This window comes from Pelmatolapia mariae, linkage group LG4, assembly GCF_036321145.2.
Source record: "Pelmatolapia mariae isolate MD_Pm_ZW linkage group LG4, Pm_UMD_F_2, whole genome shotgun sequence".
Taxonomy (NCBI): Eukaryota; Metazoa; Chordata; class Actinopteri; order Cichliformes; family Cichlidae; genus Pelmatolapia; species Pelmatolapia mariae.
Genome location: NC_086230.1, coordinates 12,002,619 through 12,022,526, shown reverse-complemented (window position 1 = coordinate 12,022,526; position 19,908 = coordinate 12,002,619). Strand labels below are relative to the sequence as shown.

Below are 19,908 nucleotides of genomic sequence, written 5' to 3'. Positions count from 1 at the left end.
GGAGAAGATATAGAGGGCATTGTCAGAGGTCGTAGGTTGTTCGTGTGTTGTGTAAGCTTTTAGGTACATAGTTAGAGAGCGTGGATGATCAGCATCGCTGATGACAAAAAGCAGAGCACTCTAAAACTGTGTGTGTGTGTGTGTGAGAGAGAGAGACAGAAATAAAGCAGTTACAAAACAGAGAAGAGCCTATGGGTCATCAAACAGAGTCTTAACTCAATACCTAGACATCGAGTGAGAGAGGAGGTTACTGCACCTCCGTCTGTGAAGGATGTGATACTTTGAAGTATTTTTCAGGGAAATGTGGCTGACGCTCATTGTGGATAGGGGATTGCTGCTGCTGCAGTCGGCCTTTGTCTCCCAGTACTGAGCAGAATAATGAGATGAGATTGTCTCATTCTTGCTCTTTTTCTCTTCAGTCATTTTCCACAGTCACACCACATTTTGCTGGCCTCAGTTTTTGCGAGCTTAGTGTCCTAATTCTATGTGTTTAATATAAACTATCAACTTTTTCTTCATTCTTGAAAACAGTAGTCAGCACCACGTGGTCTCTGCTGCAAGGAATCACATTTTTTGATGGCTGCAATTAGAAATCTTGTAATGTTAAGTAAAGTAAAGTAAATATTTCTCTCTTGTTCAAAGCAACATTTTAGCTCCTGAAATTGCATTGAGTGAACTGACCACTAAATGTACTATAATTTAACAACAGGCCTAGTTTTGGGAATTATATATGAGAGTTTGGGGTGAGGTGTCTTATTTTAGCCCTACCAACAGGCACATTATTAGACAACTACTGTCTGTGTATATGCATATGTATGAGTTAGGCAAGACTACAGCCACTATGTATTATTCATTTTCGACAACCTTGTAATGTTACCTGAGACAAAATTACCTTTACTGAACAAATGTTCAGACTTCAGTTTGAATATTTGTTGTGTAAGTTTCCAAGGTTGGACTGGAGCTAGATTAGATCAAGTCTGAACGGTTTGATTGTCTTCTGTTCGGCAAGTGATGATGCTAAAAGCTGCAGTTGTTAACTTGGCTTAGTTGTTAGTTTAATGTTTTATCAGTCTGCCAATTTGTTGCTAACAGGTAGCCTAACGTTGGACTTTTGGTTATGAACTCCAGTAAGAGTCACACTGAGTGAAAGAGTGCAACACCGCTGAAAATTATTTTGAATGAATAGTGCATGTAGAGTGAAAGGTCTGCGTTTCTAGTTTGCTTTTGACTGGGGATTAGGTAAATGAGTAGCCAGATATGGCTAACAACAGAGCAGTGTGGCTGCCATAATGCCTAAAATCGCATACACTCTGGAAGTCACACATGACTTCGAAACTAACAGTTGGTCACTTGCAGGGCTTCAGTTGCCTAGGTGGCCCTCTAATATATTTACTAGATGGTCATACGTCAATTAATGGTATTCTTCATTCTGATTGGTAGTCTCTTCAGTCACTCACTTATGAGTTTTTTGCAGATCCCGCCCACTTGAAGTCCCCAAATACCACTTTCTACAATTTTTGGCTATTACGTCAATTCAAATCACTCCCAGTGTATGCAGCTAAACAACACAACAGCCAATCACAGTAGCTCATCCCACCATTTGATCCCATCTAGAATCAGCAGTGTGAGGGGGGAATGAGGTTTGCTCCTGCAGAAGCCTGAAGTCCTACACCATAGCATTATTCCAAATGTTTTATACTTAATAATCAGTTCAAATCTGCAGCCAGTGATGGCAAAATCATTTAATTCGTTTATTTTGATTTCCTAAACACTGAAAACTTGCATAATGATACCAGTCAATCCGTTGCCACATTTTTTAGTTACTTTAATCCACACATTAACTACTGCAATAACATCTGCGTTTACATGTCAATAAACAATGCATGCACATGTGCCAAGCTGCTGTTCCTCATCTTTGTCACAGTGTCCTTATCTGTCTGAAGTGATCACATGAAGAAGGTGCGTGTGTGGGCGTTTGTGTGCGTGTCCCTGTTTGCATCTACACGTTTACACTTCCCTCCCTCAAGTGTGCATTTGCATTTGGATGAACAACATCCTGCGTGTGTACGAGTGTGCGATATGTTGGTTTATTCATGTATTTTCACAGGGCAAGCTTGAGGCGTGAACTAGACGCTTCACCCTGCTGCTGGCCAGACTCTACTGTCACTCAGCCAGTCTCTGTCGTGTGTGCACGCGTACGTTACAGCTTTGGTTTTTATAATGTGAACCAGCTGAGTTACCATTCCACTACAAGTAAAAGTACAAGTACATCATCATTACTGGTTTTACCAGTCTCACACTGCTGAGTTATGATCAGTATTTCCAGGAAGGACCTGCCAGTATTATACTGGTTGAACTCACCCATTGCACACAGTGCGCTTGCTGTCTTCTTTAATTTAACTGACTTTTATGTTTTGTCTCTGTAAATCCAGCATGCATATTGATGGGTTTTCCACTGGTTTTTGCTGTATATTTGGACAAGTTATGTGTGTTATGTGTGTATTATTGATGACAGCGCAAACCAACCCAAGCTTTGCTATCAGCCTTGTGTGCGCATCTGTGCACCTTGCTTCTAATCTCCTGCTCGGCAGTGACAGCTTCTCGGCATAATGTGTCTAATATTTAGCTGCAGAGACCAAAATGAAAGTTTAAGCTGGATGGTGCTACGGTGCATGAAAGAGCCTTACTAACATTGTTTTCCTCAAAAACTCAATAGAAGAAAGTAGCTTCTTCAATTTCTGTTGCAGCTCTGATTTATGCATCATGGTGGTGAGGATATTGTGGTAATTTTTTTCATTTTCTTTAGCCAATTTTCTTCTCTTGTGTAAGTGCCTGCAGTATTTTTCCAACATTATATCCTTGTAATATCAAACTGGTAGAACAATATCTGAGAATGGGTGATTATTTAAATCATGGTGGTGGGCTCATATGTTCATAATATTTACATCACAGCTGCTGTAATCTGGTGTAACAGGGTAAATCTAGACTCTACCACAGCACTCAAACATGATTCATAACTCAGAATGTCTGGATAAGAGTCAGACTCATACAAAAAACCCATCATTTTAAGAGTTACTTGATCTACTACCGTACACATTTGGCTTCGCTGACCTTTGTACAGTAAGTCTGTGTTCTGCAAGTGACTTGTTATGTGCACACCAGTAGCCGCATCCATGAGTAAGCATGCAAACATGCAAACATACAGCTGTAAACATGTATGCATGTAGTCAGGTTTAGTATGTGTTACTCACCCACAGCCTTGAGTGAAGCATATTTGTTGAAGCCAATTCCCAGGTTGTTGTGAGGGTGAGACAAAGCCATGGCTGGACCCAGAGGAGATAAAGCTGCATTGTTTAAATGGTTGTGATCTATGAAAGACACAGAGAGAGAAGCAAATATCAAACAAATATCTAGAAGTTGATCAAAGAAAATGCAAATTGGGAGAATATTCTCAAGAGGAATAAGAGCATTAAACCATACAAAGAGAGAAAAGCAGCTCTCCTCTCTATAACTCTGGCCTTATTTGGCTGACATTTTTTTTATGAATGGATGGGGATGATTTTTAAATGTTTCCATTTCCAGAAAGTGATGCAAAAGCTCTTTAAGCTCTTTAGTCGGGAATGCAAGAACTAATTAGCTGCGGGCGTGATTTGTGCACTTCTTTCAGCCCACATTACAAAATGTCCATTTCCTGCTCAAATATATTCAAAAAGCTGTTTTTTAATTTTATTTTTTTTGTTATTTTTACATCTGCAGGTCAACAAGGACACGAGAAAACACCACTTCCCATATGCCTCCCGTTTGAGTGAAAACAAGGACAGCTGACAAGGAAATTGAGCACTCAAAACTCAAGCTGAATTACACAAACACACCTTGCAGAAAAGTTGACAGATTTGTTTACAGCACTGAAAGTCGTATGAACTTGCACATTCACAGCTGCATCGCTATCGGCTAACTGAAAATGCCCGCTCACAGTCCTGCAGGCGTACAGCTAAGCATTCAACTGTAACTTGACAGCTACTCAGCTGAGACACTCATCACCCAACCACAACCTCCATCTTATTTAGTTTTGGTATTTTATTATGACGATTTAATGGTCATGTATATTTTTATTTAACCCTTATGCCCGCTTCAAATTTTTACCCTTTCGACACCTTGGTGGACCAAAATGTACACACACAAAATCTGCCATAAAAAAATCTTCATACATCAACATTTTTTTCCCCTTTTTTCACTTAATCAGCTTGAGCCCTTATAAAATGATCAAAACATTCAGGATTTTAACTCTTTAAATGCAAGTTTAATTATTCATTATTTAAAAAAACAAAACAAAAACGAAAAAATTATTTCCCATATTATAAATAGTCGGGGGATGGGGCATCGCTGAGTCTTGGACATGTCAAATATCAGCAAAGTGTGATAACAGATACTCCCTCCTGACACCTTCATGGCCAGAAGTGCCTCATTCACTTCCACTGAAACCACATGTTTTAATCTCTAGGCCACTGTGGTATAAACCATTCGTCTTATTCGTCTTACCCCCTCTTTGCATTATGGGAGTGCAAATAGGGAAGTGGAAACGATCAGCAGCATAATTAAGAGATGGTTTAGCATCACCTGATCTGGCTCTAACTATAAACATTTAAAAAAAAATAAAACGTCTCGATTCTAATCTTAAAACTAGACATGGTTTCTATCCCCCAATTTAACCTGGGGGAGCTGGTTCCACAGGACGGACCACAATTAAACCACCAATCAGAGTGCTCTGTTAGGGTAATATGATACTATTAGGTCTTTAAGATATGTTGGCACCTGATTATTCAAGACCTCGAATATGAGAAGGATTTTTAAATTCAATTCTGGATTTAGCAGGAAGCCACTAAAGAGAAGCTAAGATGAGAGAAACATGATCTCCCGGGTCCCTCTTCTACTCTTGCTGCAGCATTTTAGATTAACTTCTCAGGGAACTTTTAGAAATGGCTGATAACAAGAAATTACAATACTTCAGCCTGTAACTAACAAAGGCACAAGTAATTTGGCATCACTCTGAGAGTCTATTTCTAATACAGATGAAAGGATGTAGTCCATGATATGTGCATGTTAAGGGACATATTCTGGTCATTTCCCACATTTTTACTGGAGATCAAGCTAATGCCATCCAGGGTAAATATTGGTTCGATATCATGTTTCTGATGATTTTAGGGCAACGTACAATAACCTGAATATGTCTGAATTTAAAGGTAGAAAATTGACTTCTTGTTTTATGTTCAAGGTTAGTTTCTCATGTGGTTTTTGGTGACCTAAAAAAAAAATCATTTTTTGTTATTAAAAAATAATCTTAGAGGAAAATGAGTGACAGAATCCCAGCTCTAATCACCAAAGGTACTTGTTTCTGCAATTAATCTTAGGAATGAATGGAATACATTTTTCAAAACAACATAAAAGCAACTGCACTCATCTTTGACAATAACAACACAGCATCTCAAAGACTCTGCAAGCTTTCTGGAGAAACAAGGTCAGGCCAGGATTACCTCCCTTCTTCGAAAGTGTCATCTTTCCAGAAGTACAAAACTTAGCTAAAACTGTTTCCCGAAGAGGATGACACACACACACACACACCTGACTCCCGCATCCACCAGCCCCACAATAGCTGAAACGCATCGATGGGAATCAAGCGAGGGGGAAACAGGAGAGCGAGGCGGAGAGCGCGGGAGACGCAGGGAGAGAAACCAGAGCGAGGGATGTGACACCAGCGCTGACTGATTGAATTAGAAATAGATCTTCACTTCCCCTTGTAATTGATATGCAGTAATGACACGCTGTGTAGCACAGAGTGCAGGGAAGCCCAGTCGTGTGTATGCGTTGTATAGCTGTGTGTGTATGTAAAATGTCTTGTGTGAACCACGTATGCCGCCTCTCTCATCACTCATTCGCCTACCTAGAGTTAAAAGGAGCGCATCCGTCAATCAACCAATAAACAAAAACCCACCTACAGTTAAAATTGCTTTAGTTATTTAATTTATGCAGGAATTGTGAGCGATTGCACAACATTCAAAGCAATAGCTCCTGCTCTTTAAGTGCCCTACATTTGGATCCCTTGTTCTCAAGCACTCCTTTTGTGAATCAACAACAGTGGAAATAATGAGAGGGTCAGACAGAAAGACAGGGAGTTGAAGGCAGACACAGCTAATTGATGGAAAGATCCCTGGCCACTCTCCAGTTTGACCACAGGGCTGTTCCCGGCCACCAGAAAGAGAGTGAGAGAGTGAGACAAAGAGGTTTATTTTTGAAAGATTTTGTTGTGTTACGCCAGCATAACATGTAACAGTGCGCATACTAGTTTTGTCCTTTTTCTGCTCAGTGAGTTTTTAGCATCCTCCTTCAGCAACGTTATGACAGACATGGTAATATGCTGAGGCACAGGACAGAGGACGAAATGCAGGATACGGGTAAGACAAGTTTAGCTTAGTGTTAGTGTTATTATTCTCAAATAGTTTTTGATGCATGTGTTTATATTTAGAGCGAGATTTATGAACATGTTCGTCCTTAGAGATGGTGAATAGCTGCTGCCCTGACTGGAGTAAAAAGCCATTTGCCCTTCAGTGATAAGGAAGGGCACGAAAACAACATGTCACACATTACAAATGACATTTCAAAAAGCACTTCAGGAGCGTTGCTCTTGCTTAACCATTAGACCCATATACAGAGTTTATACAATTTTTCAGCAACAACTAAACATCAAGCAAGCGTGGAGCAACAAAAGCCATAGAAATCAGTGTATCTGCATCCGTGCAATGCAGTGGATTTGTTTCCTTTCTTTTTTTCTCTCTTGCACATTTTTCACCAAAAGAAACAGTGAAGATAAGTAATAAGTAATAGTGAGCAAAAAAGAAAGCAGCGGAGCCTTTTAAAGGCTGTAAAAGCCGGGTCCATATTATCCACAGTGCCACACCTTTTCTATTACGCCTTCAGTTTTATGTCATAACTTTAACAATATGTTAAAACCCAAAGCCAAACCGTGTCACACTGCTATAGTAAAAATCTGCTTGTAATAAAAGGGTTTAGAGAAGTGGTCTATAAATAAACATTATTAGCCCTATTAAAATGATTAAAGCGAATCTAACATTGTAGCTTAACTCACTTTGGATTAGCTGTGTCCTCATTTTAAGCATTGCTTCATTGTTGGCCTTTAGAATAATTGTTAATTAATTTTGCATCAGTCACAGATGCTTAATACCTTACTAAAAGCAGGAGTTAAACTGGTTAATTGAACAGGAAGAAAAAATATGAGGGAGCAGTCGCAGAAGGGTGAACATCATTTTCAGTCTGACAATCACAGGTAATTTTTTAAAACCCAGCCTTGGAAATCAAGGTTTTTGACATTTACATAGCACACAGGAAGCAGCACATTAAAAAAGACAAAACAAACAAACAAAGAAAAGTATCTAATGCTTGTTTTATGCTACTCTTGTTGTGTCTGTTCATGCTATTGTGCAGCCCTCAAACAACCTAACGGCATGTAGCTCAGCTGTGGGTAAGTTTGTGGATAATGCTGATTGGCTGGCAAAAAGGGGAGGGAGTGACAGGCAGCATGAAAAGTAAAGTCAGTGGCTGCAGTACACACTTTTCATGGCCGATACACAAACAGCAGCACAAACAAGAGTAGCACACAGACAGACTGTACCACATACTTTGGACACTGGTCATAGCTGTTGTTGTAGCATGCTAAAATATAGCAAATGTTCTAGTGGCTAACTAGACTTTAGGTGCTAAAATACTCATGTGACATAGCAAAAGCTAATGTTTTAGCTAGCTGCTATCATTTTGATATAGTTTCCACCCTCAGTTGCATAACTTGCTGCCCAAAGAGATTTCTCGCGTTGTGAGGGAAAAATATGTATTTCCTGAGTTGTTAAGTAGGTGAAACCATTCGCAGAGGTTGTTGCTCCCAAATCTTTGTTGTGAGTAGTTGTTTACACTGAAGACAATAACTGTTGTCCGCTAACACCCACTAACAAACCACAGAGTGGCAGTGAAACTTGAAAAACTGCGACACCTTCAGAATAAAAAATCCCACAACTGCTCGATAACCAGTCAGCAAATACCAGTTTTTTTCCCAATTATTGGTGGTTACCAGGCAATCGCCAACTGGTCTCTATGGTCTCTTTTGTCCTATTTTGCTTTACTTTTAAGAAAAATGACACGTTTTGCATTTTTTGAGTCATTTTTTAATATTTTCCATCCTGTAATATGCACAGCATGTTGATTGTTCTAAAATGTGTTTGATAAATAAACTTGAATTGATTTCATCAGCTGTTTGATTTGATCAAACATGTTGTCAACATGTAGTGCAGCTCGGTTCTCTGAGCATGTAACTCCTTACGGATCCTCCTTCACATGTTTCTTTGAGTTTATGTTTTTCCACTGAGGTAAAGAAAGCGTTTTTAGGAGAAGTCACAGGAGGATTTTCTTTTTTTTGACTATTCATCTGCAACCCCCATGTTCTCCCTTTCTCTTGGTGTTTGTTTGTGTTCTTCTTGTTAGGTTATGTGGCCCTAGGGCATATTTCTTGTTTTTTTCTCAGTCACTGTATTTTTAAAATATTTTTTGGACATCACTTGCTCCATCCAGTTCCTGGGTTCCACCTGACACACTTTTAAACTGAGTTGCTTTTGAGGTTTTTTTTCCCTGTCTCTCTGTAACCTGTCTGCTTCTGTAAGTGTCCTGTGTTTGCATCATCCCTCTTTATTCACCTTTTTTCAAACAAAAATATTTCTGCTATCCTTTCATTTTCACATTTATGAAATATCAGGTCTCTAGTCTGTTTTCATTAATGATTTAGCAAATGTTACCCCTCAGCCGTCGCGATACGATTCATACCGCCGCAAAAAAAGTGTGAGAGAGATTGAAAAGGAACAAATTATTTCCTGCAGTTTGTATTCGTGAATAAATTCTCTCTGAATGTCCCACATTTCCTCTGCATGTGTGTTCACGAGGCTGCGCGCGGTTTTTGATGTACTGTAGTATGGAGGCCTCGGAGGAAAAGCGCTGATAAGAATTCAAATTTATGTTTATTAAATGGAAGCAGAGAAGAAAATGAGGACTTTACCATACATGAATGTAATTCACAATGTGTAGAGGTGAAAACTGTGAAAGTGACGAAATGTTTGTGGACCTGTGTGTGTGTGTGTGTGTGTGTCCAATACCTTTGTGAGCAGCTACAGCAAATAATGTCTGTTTGGCATGTGCACGCTTCCCTCCAGCGTGTATTTGTTTTGATTTGTATGTGTGTACTTTGAAGCATACCTTGTTTGTGTTTGTGACTAGAGTGTGTGTGTGCAGCCAGGCAGGCAGGCAGGAGAGCACCGCTGGGTGATGGCCTAATTCAGCAGGGCTCAACATCAAAGAGGTTGACTGCTGCAAGGGCTTCAGCCAGTCTTACTCTGAAATGACTACTGTCACACACACACACACACACACACACACACACACACACACACACACACACACACACACACACACACACACACACACACACACACACACACAAACACACACACACACAAAGAGCTAATGAGAGACAGAGAGCGAGAGGGAGGGAGGAAGAAAGGGGAATAAATGTAAGAACAGCAGTGTGGGATGGAGAGAGACGAGGACAGCTCGGTGTTGTTTAATGGCAAAGACTCGTCATGAAACAGAAGCCGTTGTCTCAACTTCAACCTTTATACCATAACTTGAAAATACAATGTGTATAAATATATTTATGTTAAATTTATTGTCTGATGTTTCACAGTGCAGAACACTAGCAGGGCGCAGTTTGAGTGATGTGCAGGGTGATATAAGATCATCTGTGGAACTGTAGAGCACTCTGGATGTGTTTGTGGTTGTTTCATTTATGTGAGAGAAGGAAAGTAAAGACAAAAATGAGGATTCAGATGTAGGACAGGCCAGAGGAGGCCTAAAGTTTTATCTCTTATACTTTGTGTACAGCACATGTTTCTAATGTAACGCACCAGCTGTTCAAGGGACTGGTTTGTACGTATGGTGATGTACATATTAGTTTATTAGAGCAGAAGGTACAGAATCATATATGTGGCCTCACATACTGCAGGCCACCTGGATCAGTGGCCTTCTGTCAGGACAAATAAGGTGAGCAGTGCTTTGCAGTTGCCTAATGAAATCTGAAAATAAACATCAATTAAAACTAAATTGAATGCGATTCCTCTCCTTTCATCTCAAGCGGTGTGTCGTTAAGGCTGTTTCCAAGCATTACTGCCACCTTGTGGTCATGAAGATAGCTGTTGTCACAGAACAACTGCACACTTTACTTTGATTCCACTGAAATCTAGTGTGACTCGATTACATTGGGGGTGTCTTGTTAATGACCGCATAAACTCTGGTGTTTGATGGGAAACTCAAGGAAGTTTAGCAAGGCAGACAAGATGCTGCTGGCTTCACTCTGCTAAGATCAGTTTTGATCTGTACATTTGCAGAATGTTTTCATGGCGTTTGATTTATTTTTAGATTTATTGTTTTTAGTTCAAAGGAATATCCCAACTGCACATTTTTTTTAAATTCTTTTTGGCGTTAGTACTTTGTTCTGTGTCTTTTGTCCTGTCACCCTTCCTGACAGGATGGCTGCCCTTCACTGGTTCTTCCTGTTAAAAATTGAGTTTTTCCTTCTCACTGTCACCAACAAGTTTACTCATACAGGGCTGAGTGATGGTTGGGATTTCTCTGTATTATTGTAGGGTCTTAACCTTTTAATATAAAGCGCCTTGAGGCGACTGTTGTTGTGATTTGGCACTATATAAATATAAATGAATTGAATTGAGCTGAAATTCTATGAGTGTGAGAAGAGACCCAATCCTGTAATTTGTGAGGTGGTATTTTGTCACCAGGTTTGAGTGTTGCTGTTTTCATGCTGTCAGGAAATTGTCCAGTTTGGTGTGATAAGTTGAAGTTTTGAGTTTGTGGTTTGGAAATCGCCTGAAATACACATTTTACAATTTTTACATCTGTGTCATTACAGTCACTTGATTTTTTCTTTTTACATTTATTAACACCATCTATAACTTCTTTATATCTAGCTATAATACTGTTAAACTGCTCATCAGTGTGACAGCTAGTGGTGCTGAGGAAAAAGCTGTTATCAGTGTGATTTTCCAGTTCATGTGGATGATGTTCAGTGTAATGAAAAGTGCTCAGCTCTAGATCATATTGTACAGCAAACCTTTGTAGATTGTAGATTGGTCATTATAAGTCTATGAGTTTTTTGTTGTTGTAATCAGTTTGAACATATGAAATTTCCCCCTCGCCGTCGCAGCTATCAGCTCCGGATTAAACTCTGCATCAGCTCCTTCCTTTTCCTTCTTTTGCATCTGTGAAGTCCTCATTTATATAGATTTTTGTTCCAGTGAGTGACTCAGCCCGCTGTATGGGTTTAACTGTTTGACACACACTGTTTGTACATGTCCTTCTTGAGCTCCTGCTGTAGTTGTAGCTTTTTAGACAGAAGTTTTCTCATTTTTTCCCCTTTTTTGAGCGAGGTCTCTCTCAATCCACAAATCCTTCCAAACACAGACTGTCACACACATCAAAAACATCAGTTGTTGTTTTCAGTTTGTTTGGCAATTTCTGATTTTATGTCTGAAGGGTTGTTTTAAGCTAATCTGATCGTCTGCTTATATTTAAAAAAAAAGTTCATTGTTTTTTGTGAAATATTTTCTCTGACATAGAAGTAAGAAGATGTATGCCATGACTGCAGACTTATTTTAAGGGCATACAATCGACCAAACAGTACCTATAGAATTTACATATTATGTCTGTTATATTATGTTACATATATGTACTATATACATTATTATATTCTGTTTAATCAGTACAAAAATATGTAGAAACTATAATTTGTTGTTTTATAAGTGGGTAATGTGGGTTATGTGCTGGACTGGTAGCATTTTATTTTATTGCTATGCTAAGCTAACCATTTGCCTCCCATGGTGTCATATTCACATTTAAAATATTTGATTGCGCCAGGTAACCTTTAACATATACTGCAAATGGCAGAAAAAATATTTCATGGTACTTACAGTCTTCTTCAGTAACTCTAGGCAAGAATAGGTTAAACTGGATGCTGTTTACATGTTAAAGCTTTGAGTGGGTACCATGTGTGCAGCATATGGGCCTCCTTCATTAATATCTCTTCCTGTCTCAGTGTGTTGTAAAAAATACACGCAAGCATTACTTTGAGTTGTTGCTTAGCAAAGCTTTGTGCGTGTCCTCTCTTTCTTCCTCTGATTCTCAAAGTCTCTGACGCTTTTATCTTTTTAAAAATCTTTTTCTGTCACTTTTCCTCTGTTACATTTCTTTTCAGGCGCCTCTTTCTACTTCTGCACCTGCCTCTTCCCGCCTATCCTTCCTCCTTCCTTCCTCATACACCTTGTTTTCTCCACAACCCTGTCTTGTCTAACTCTTTGGTTGTGACGGTAGGCCATCTGTTGCGATGGAACGAAGCAGTGAAACCAATATGTGAGAAAGACTCATCTACCTTTATGTTTTCTTTTTGATTTTCTTGCCTCTTTTTCTCTGCCGTAAGTTTTAGTGAAGTGGGTGCTCAGTGTTTCTCTACATTTCACTCTTTTCTTTAACAGCATATAATCTACGGCAATACTGTTGTACTGATGAGTACTACCATTATGAGCAAAACACTTCAGTGAATATTCAATGATGAAATAATTTTTGCCTCACTGACTTGCTGACTGTCCGGTGGCCATACTTCTAAACTGTCTTAATACTAAGAGGAACATGAAGAGAGACTGATGAATGACTAGAAGTACCCACGCCCTGCTTTGCCCAGCAAATCACTGCTTTTCTCTTACATTTTTTGTACTCTTATTCTTGTTCCTCTGTGTTAAATAGAGTAAATGGAGTCATTTCAGCACACTAATATCAATGTTGAAGTCTCTTTAAAAACTGCTCCGCACGCCAACCCCCCAACCCCCCTTTTCTACCCCTCACACTCTATTTGCAGGATAAATGAGGGCTTATCCCAGGATAACACCATTATTTTCTGCCTTTAGCACAGACAATGAATGTGCTGAACGTTGCTGCTCATTGCTTTACATAATGCAGTGAACACATCTATGCATAACACACACACACACACACACACACACACACACACACACACACACACACACACACACACACGCGCGCACACACACACACCGACATGCTCATGCATGGACAGAGCGGTTTATCTAAATAAATAGAATTAGCTGTGGAAAGCATGTTGACTACAGAGTAGTCCAAATAATAAACAGAGGTAGCAAAGTGAAAGAAGAAAGGATGAAAGAAATGGAGGTAAATTAGAGGTGAGGTAAAGATGATCTAATGTGTGTTGACAAACGATGATGTCACATCACTTAAACAACACTTGAAATGCAGTCTTCAATCATGTAAGGTTCATTAAAACTACAAGAAAGACGTGTCAGCAGTTCACATCACTACTGTAACAGCTGCAGTTGTCAGAAGTACTTTGATATATATATAACGTACTAACTATAACACTAGGGATGGGTACCGGTGTCCGGTGCCATGATGGCACCGGTTCTGATATAAACGGTAGTAACCAGACCGAAAAGCAGCGCACATTTCGGTGCTTTATTTTGGTGCTTTTTTTTTTTCCTGAGCCAATTCTAGCCAATCATTTTACGTTTCCGAGGATAGTAGGCGGGTCCAGGTACGTAGGTTCTTTTAGAGCAGAGCTACAGATTAAAAATGCCCAAGATGAAGCGGTCAAAGTCTGGCTGCACTTCACAGCAAAAGATGCAAACTCAGCAGCCTGCAACAAGTGCTTTAAGCTGGTACTGTGATACTGTCAAAGGAGGTAACACCTCAAATCCGATGAAACACCTGGCAACGCATAGCGGTTTTTTTTAAAGCCGAGAAATGCGCCGTGTTTGATAGCCTGCTGTGAGACCTCACACCGTGCACATCTACTGCGGGCGTGGTGCCTGTTATCGGACCCGGAGTTAGCAACATCCCCCAAAAACCCGAAGAGTAGAGTCCTGGCCCCTACTAGCCCTGCCAGTGCAGCAGAAATGATGAGGATGATGATGTCAGCAGCAGCCGTTCTTGTCTGGGTCAGTAGCTTAATGTTGTTCGTGTGTAAATTAATGCATGTAAGGTGAACTAGCAAACACCGTCGTAGTTACATGCGGCTGTCTTCTTGTTTGATGGCAGATACTCCCTTCACCCTGGCCAAAAAGGCTAAAATGACCAAAGAAAAAGTGGAAAACAGCTAAACATGAGAGGTTTTTGGACAAAGTTTGTTTTTTCCATTGTTTAAGCACTGCTTCCAGCCAAGAGTGATACCATATATGCCCTATAGCTGCAGAAAAGGCTAAAATTGTTATCTTTTTACAAAAAAACAGCTGAACATGAGAGGTTTTTGGACAAAGTTTGTGTTTTTTTCATTGTTTAAGCACTGCTTCCAGCCAAGAGTGATACCATATATGCCCTATAGCTGAAGAAAAGGCTTACATTGTTATCTTTTTACAAAAAAACCCCCCAAAAAAACAGCTGAACATGAGAGGTTTTTGGACCAATTTTGTGTTCTCCATTCTTTAAGCACCGGTTTGAGCACCGTTTAAGCACCGGCACCGTTTCAAAAGTACCGGTTTGGCACCGGTATCGGATAAAACCTAAACGATACCCATCCCTATATAACACATTTAATTCCAATTTAAATGCCTCTTAAAAAATTCGATAGTGTCATCCAGTCACAATATAAAGCACCTTGAGGTGACTGTTGTTGTGATTTGGTGCTGTATAAATAAAAGAAAATTGAATTGAACTGAGCCTTTTGCAGTAAATGCTTGTGAATTATGGAGTTCATTCAGTCAGTACAGATACACTCGGTGGGGGAAAAAAACCCCCAAAACATAAAGCCCAACAGAAATTTTACATGCAGAATTCTGCAGATATAAAACATATTCACATAAAACAGACATGCAGAGCCAACACAGGTAAATAAAACTGATAATTAACAGGATAGAGCATTTCAAGTTTTTAATCACATTAAATCCAGCTCCCAGTCAGCCTTTATTCAAAAGCACTCCAAACTAAACTAAAAGTCTTCCTCGTGTCAGCTGGTGCTGCAGCCATCCACTTCCAGACATACTCACAGCAACACTGCTTTCCAAACAGCAGTATAGCAGAAATTATATAAGAAATGGCTAAATGTATGAAAAATGTATGAATCAAAGAACAAATCATGGCAACCAAAACAACAGTAAATACACAGTCACAGTTTGACTGGTAGGTTTGAGATTCACTTCCATTGATTAACTTTCAGTTAGCTGAATACTTAGACAAAGAAGTCAGATCACCGATACTTCCCTTCACTGGCTTCCAGTCAAATTCAGAATCCACTTTAAAATTCTATTATTAACTTATAAAGCTCTACATGTACAGAAAAAAGCAATTAAAAAGATAGCAGGAATGAAAAAAGCTGGTGGAAGGTAAATGGGAACGATTGACAGGGAGAGGAAAGGAAAGATGAACAGATGGCAACAGGATACAGGAAAGGGAACAGACGAGGGCTGTGAACGTCCCTCTTGGTTTGCAGCATCTCTCCCAGACTGTTTTTCAGCTGGACAGAGCCATTAAATATCCCACTGAGATCGGGATTTGTCTTTTCAGCACCATGGACAGCATCATTATCCATACAGAACAAGACTCAATCTGACCCATCACTGCTTGGACTTTGTTGGAGAGTTTTGGCAGGAAAGAGCAGCACAGGGGGGAAAGACTCTGATTTAACTGAAGTCAAACTTCTTATCTTGTTTTAATTTACCCCCTCCTCCAAACAAACCCTTTCATTTCCCTTTTCCCTTCATTTACTCATGAAAACAGTCCAGATTTTCATTTTATGTAAATGTTATTAATTCACTCTGGCTGGCTAACCTGTCAAGCAAAACATTAAAAGTTGTGCAGCAACAAAGGGTAAAACAGCTGAATATTAATTAAAAGCCTTTTATTAAAGCATTTATACTTTGCTTTTCTTTGCAGTTGCTGTGACGGTTTCTGGGCATGATAATTAGTGCTTGTATGCATGCAAGAGGGGGTATGTGTATTTCTTTTCCTTATTTTTTTGGTTGCATTTGTGCGTTATGTAACAGTGAAACAAACAGTGTGAGTGAATCTCTTTATTCCATTATTTTTTATTCATTATCTACAAAGAAGCGCTTCAACTCAAGCGTCTGAAGTCCGACTACTCCCCCCAGCCCCTTCACGCCCAAAGTCACCATGACTCATTCTTGCTCTCCCTCACGCCTTCTCTCACTCTCTCTAATTGTTCTTCAAGGAACAACAAAGCAAACCCCCTTGTCACCACTTCTTAACTTCAGAAGATTCAATTATTCAGAAGAGGTAATTGTACTGAACTGTTATCTAAAACTAAGTCGCCTACCCACAGAAATTTACTGATGTTGTAGCCTTATTCTCTCATCTTATGTCTGCGTTTATAAAATGTGATTTATGTGTGTGCGCCAGTATAAGTGTGTTGCATAATCACCTGCAGCTTCTTCGGCAGAAATTAGGAGAGGTAGACAAACCCTTGTTATGCAACAGGGCTCACAATTTGGGTCTCATACACAGAGATAATTTCCCGGTTTTAGTCTTTTATGAAAAATATATTGCAGGACAGAGGTTGTTCAGCATCCTTTCTGATTTTATGTTGATTAATGAAAGACAAATAATCGACAACCTAGCTCACTCCTTTGAACTTAAAGGCGTACTTTAAGTATGACTCCCAAAGTCAGGTCGTCTTTGTCTCGAAAGTGAGACTGACTGTAAGTCTTTATAGGCAACTTTTTAGCATTTTAATAGTGCCCCAAAGAGCTTGAATGTAGCATGGCAGCTGTTGCCAGACTGGCTGGCCTCAGTATTTTAAAACTGCTGGGAATTTCCCACATAACCACAGGGCTACAGAGAATGGTCCAAAAAAGAGAAAATATCCACTGAGCAGCACTTTACTGCAAAAAAATGCTTTTTTGTTTTTGGGGTAATTGTAGACTGCTTTGACCTGATAGGAATTCAACAGTAACTTTAATAGCCACGTGTTGCAACCAAGGTATGCTGAAGGTCATCTCTGAATGCACATGTTGAACCTTAAAGAAGATGTGCAGTAGCAGCAAAGGACCACACTGCTGCACCACTGCTGTCAGCTACCAACAGGAAATTGGAAAAATAAAAGATTCAACTCAATAATATCAAGATTTAACTACTGAAGGGACCAGTACAGGTCAAAGGTAATACTTATTACCACTGCAATGGTACATGAAGTGTACATACTACACTAACTAGTGTGGAGGACAAAGTGGCGGCTGGGGAAAATCATCTGTTTAACTGTAAATACAACTTGTGTTTTCTTCCCCCAAATCAGGACTTTATAAACCTTTAGAAACTCATATTCTAACTTCCTATCACTTCATTATCAACAATTCCACACAGGACAAAGATGTTAAAGTCATGCAAGCTCACTGCTGCATGCTCCCAAACAAACTCCCAAACATGCCAACGGCTTCACTTTAAACTCAGGAATTTCTGAAGTATTGAAAGACTCATTATTGTTACACATGCTGTTCTTCTAGTTTAGCATCTTTCAATCTACTGTCAATAAAGTTGCACGATTGCCACATTGCAGCTACACTTCATGAGGTTGCCATAAACCAAAAAAAAAAAAAAAGGCATACAGATTGCAATGCTACTGCATTGGTTGCGGTGCTTTCCTTTCTTTTTGTGCTTTCCTGTTACTTGTTTTTCCCCCTTACTGCTTCCATGTACAGTGCTCCTCGGGGAGGATCCTTATAAGACCACCTGGGTTTCTCTCCTCTTCACCTCAGATGTGTTACTTTCAGCTGTTTTTATGTCCTATTTAGCACTGGCTTACTCCTCATTGACCCGAGTTTGTAGTTCAGTTGCACCTTGGGGCTGAATCCTTGCATACCTGCTTGCAGGTTTAGTGTAAATTAGTTTTTTGTGTTTCTTTTTGATTAAAGATCAACTCTATCATATATAAATAGTATTTGATTTAACCTTCCTACAATAAGAGAACTTGAAAGCATCTTCGACAGTCAGAGTTTTATTAGAAAAGGGATGTCAAACTCACTGTACATGGTGGGGCACATAACCCCCAGCATGTAAAATGCACCCAGTCAAGTCCCTTTCTTTCAGCATAAAGAAGTTTAACTACACATTTTAAAAAAGAAAAAGATAGCCAACAGTATTTCTTAGTTTTCTACATGATAAAGAAATGCTGCTGTAGAAAATGAAAGAAAAGTGTCACCGTGATTTAAAGAGTAAGAAATAAATGTGTGAAATTACAGAAAAATATCCTTTTTTTAAAATTGTAAACCCACAATGCATCTGTCCAGTGGGCCAGATTGGAGTCTTTGCCAGGCCAATTCTGGCCCCCAGGCCTTATGTTTCACACCGCTTTATTAGAGTATCCTGCATCTGCACTTACAGAGTAATAACACAGAGGAGAGTGTCTCTGAACTCATAATTTTCCAGAAACACAAGTAACAAGAGCGCCAATGGTAATTTTGACTTAATTGTCACCATTGTTAAAAAGGATCTGCTTTGTAATTTACTGTTCTGTCATATTTTGTCCAGCAATATAAATCATAACCAATGCCAGCGTGGATACGAGAGATTTAGTGCATTTCAACTTGTCCATGGTAGCCAGGGGCTAATGTTGTAGCAATAAAAAGAGGGGAGGAAGAAAATTAATTAGGACATATAGTCAATAAATTGAATGGTTTTTTTTTTGTTTTTTTACAGGTTTTATTCACCATGGGGGAAGCACATCTATGAGTGATTTTAATGGTTTAGTCTGCTAGCTGCAGGCTGGAACTTGTTATTGTTATTACAGACATGCGTGACCAGCCTGAATTTAAAATGCAACGTTGAGGTTTGTGAGATTAATAAAAGAAAAAGAAGCATCATTAGTGACCACAGTAGGCTCATTTTAAATACTTATGAGATCGTCAAGGTCGATTTAAAGAATGCTTTTCTTTTCTTGGTTATTTAGCATAATGAGCAACTATCAAGGTCAGTGAAAAGACTCATTGAAAGGTCCTGCGCATCACACGTGGACTTCATTATTTATGTATGCATCCAGACAGGAAGAAAGGGCATGGGCTATGCATATTAGTCTCTCTATGAAATATTACTGAACAGACCTTTGATGCAGCCAAAGGAAGGCAATAAAGAGATACACAGGAAAAGAGGGAGCGCTAAGAGAGAGCGAGAGCATGGAGAAGAGGGAGTAAAAGAAAGTGATAGGATGTTTAATAAGTTTGCTGCTCAGCTTAAATAAAGTGCAAAGAAAAAGTTAAAAACAACAACAACAAGAACATAAAAGAAAGCAGAGGGAAAATTCATACATTAGCTGACTTCAAAGGTTGGTTAAGAGCTAAAGACTGACGTGAGAGTCACACGCAGGTTTGATGAAAGGGCATGCACTGCACTTATATTTATACATGTGTGCCTGTAAGAGTTTGTGTGTATACAGTAGATTGTTGTCCATGCTGCAAGGCCATTATTACACAAGAGCTCAGTTCTCTCTGTCACTTTGATAACTTTGGCTACTGAAATGGGCACAATCTCTTGTTTGATCTAATTTGATATATAATGGTTGATGACAGAGATACACAAACGCGTGTGTCCGTGTGTGCTTTTCTCTCAGCGTGTCTGTGGGTGAGCCTGTTACAGAGAGCTGAGTGAGCTCCTGTTTGTTCTGCTGCTCGTTTACTGGACGGCCATCAAATCCGTTCGTACACGTAAAGATTCGAGAACGCGCAGCCACACACACGAATGACTCCATGACCCAGTCATGCT

General features: G+C 39.5%; 1 protein-coding gene and 1 long non-coding RNA gene across 2 annotated transcripts in view; one reads left to right on the top strand and one right to left on the bottom strand.

The window, feature by feature from the left end:
* LOC134626016 (protein shisa-8) overlaps positions 1-19,908 on the bottom strand; it is a 119,287-nt gene that overhangs the window by 19,109 nt on the left and 80,270 nt on the right. The window contains exon 4 of the mRNA XM_063471469.1: positions 3,252-3,368. Within this exon, the coding sequence (XP_063327539.1) occupies positions 3,252-3,368 (117 nt within the window). The remainder of the gene's footprint in view (positions 1-3,251; positions 3,369-19,908) is intronic.
* Positions 6,361-19,908, top strand: part of LOC134626017 (uncharacterized) — a 141,840-nt gene continuing 128,292 nt past the window's right edge. The window contains exon 1 of the long non-coding RNA XR_010093785.1: positions 6,361-6,449. This is a non-coding gene — a long non-coding RNA (uncharacterized LOC134626017). The remainder of the gene's footprint in view (positions 6,450-19,908) is intronic.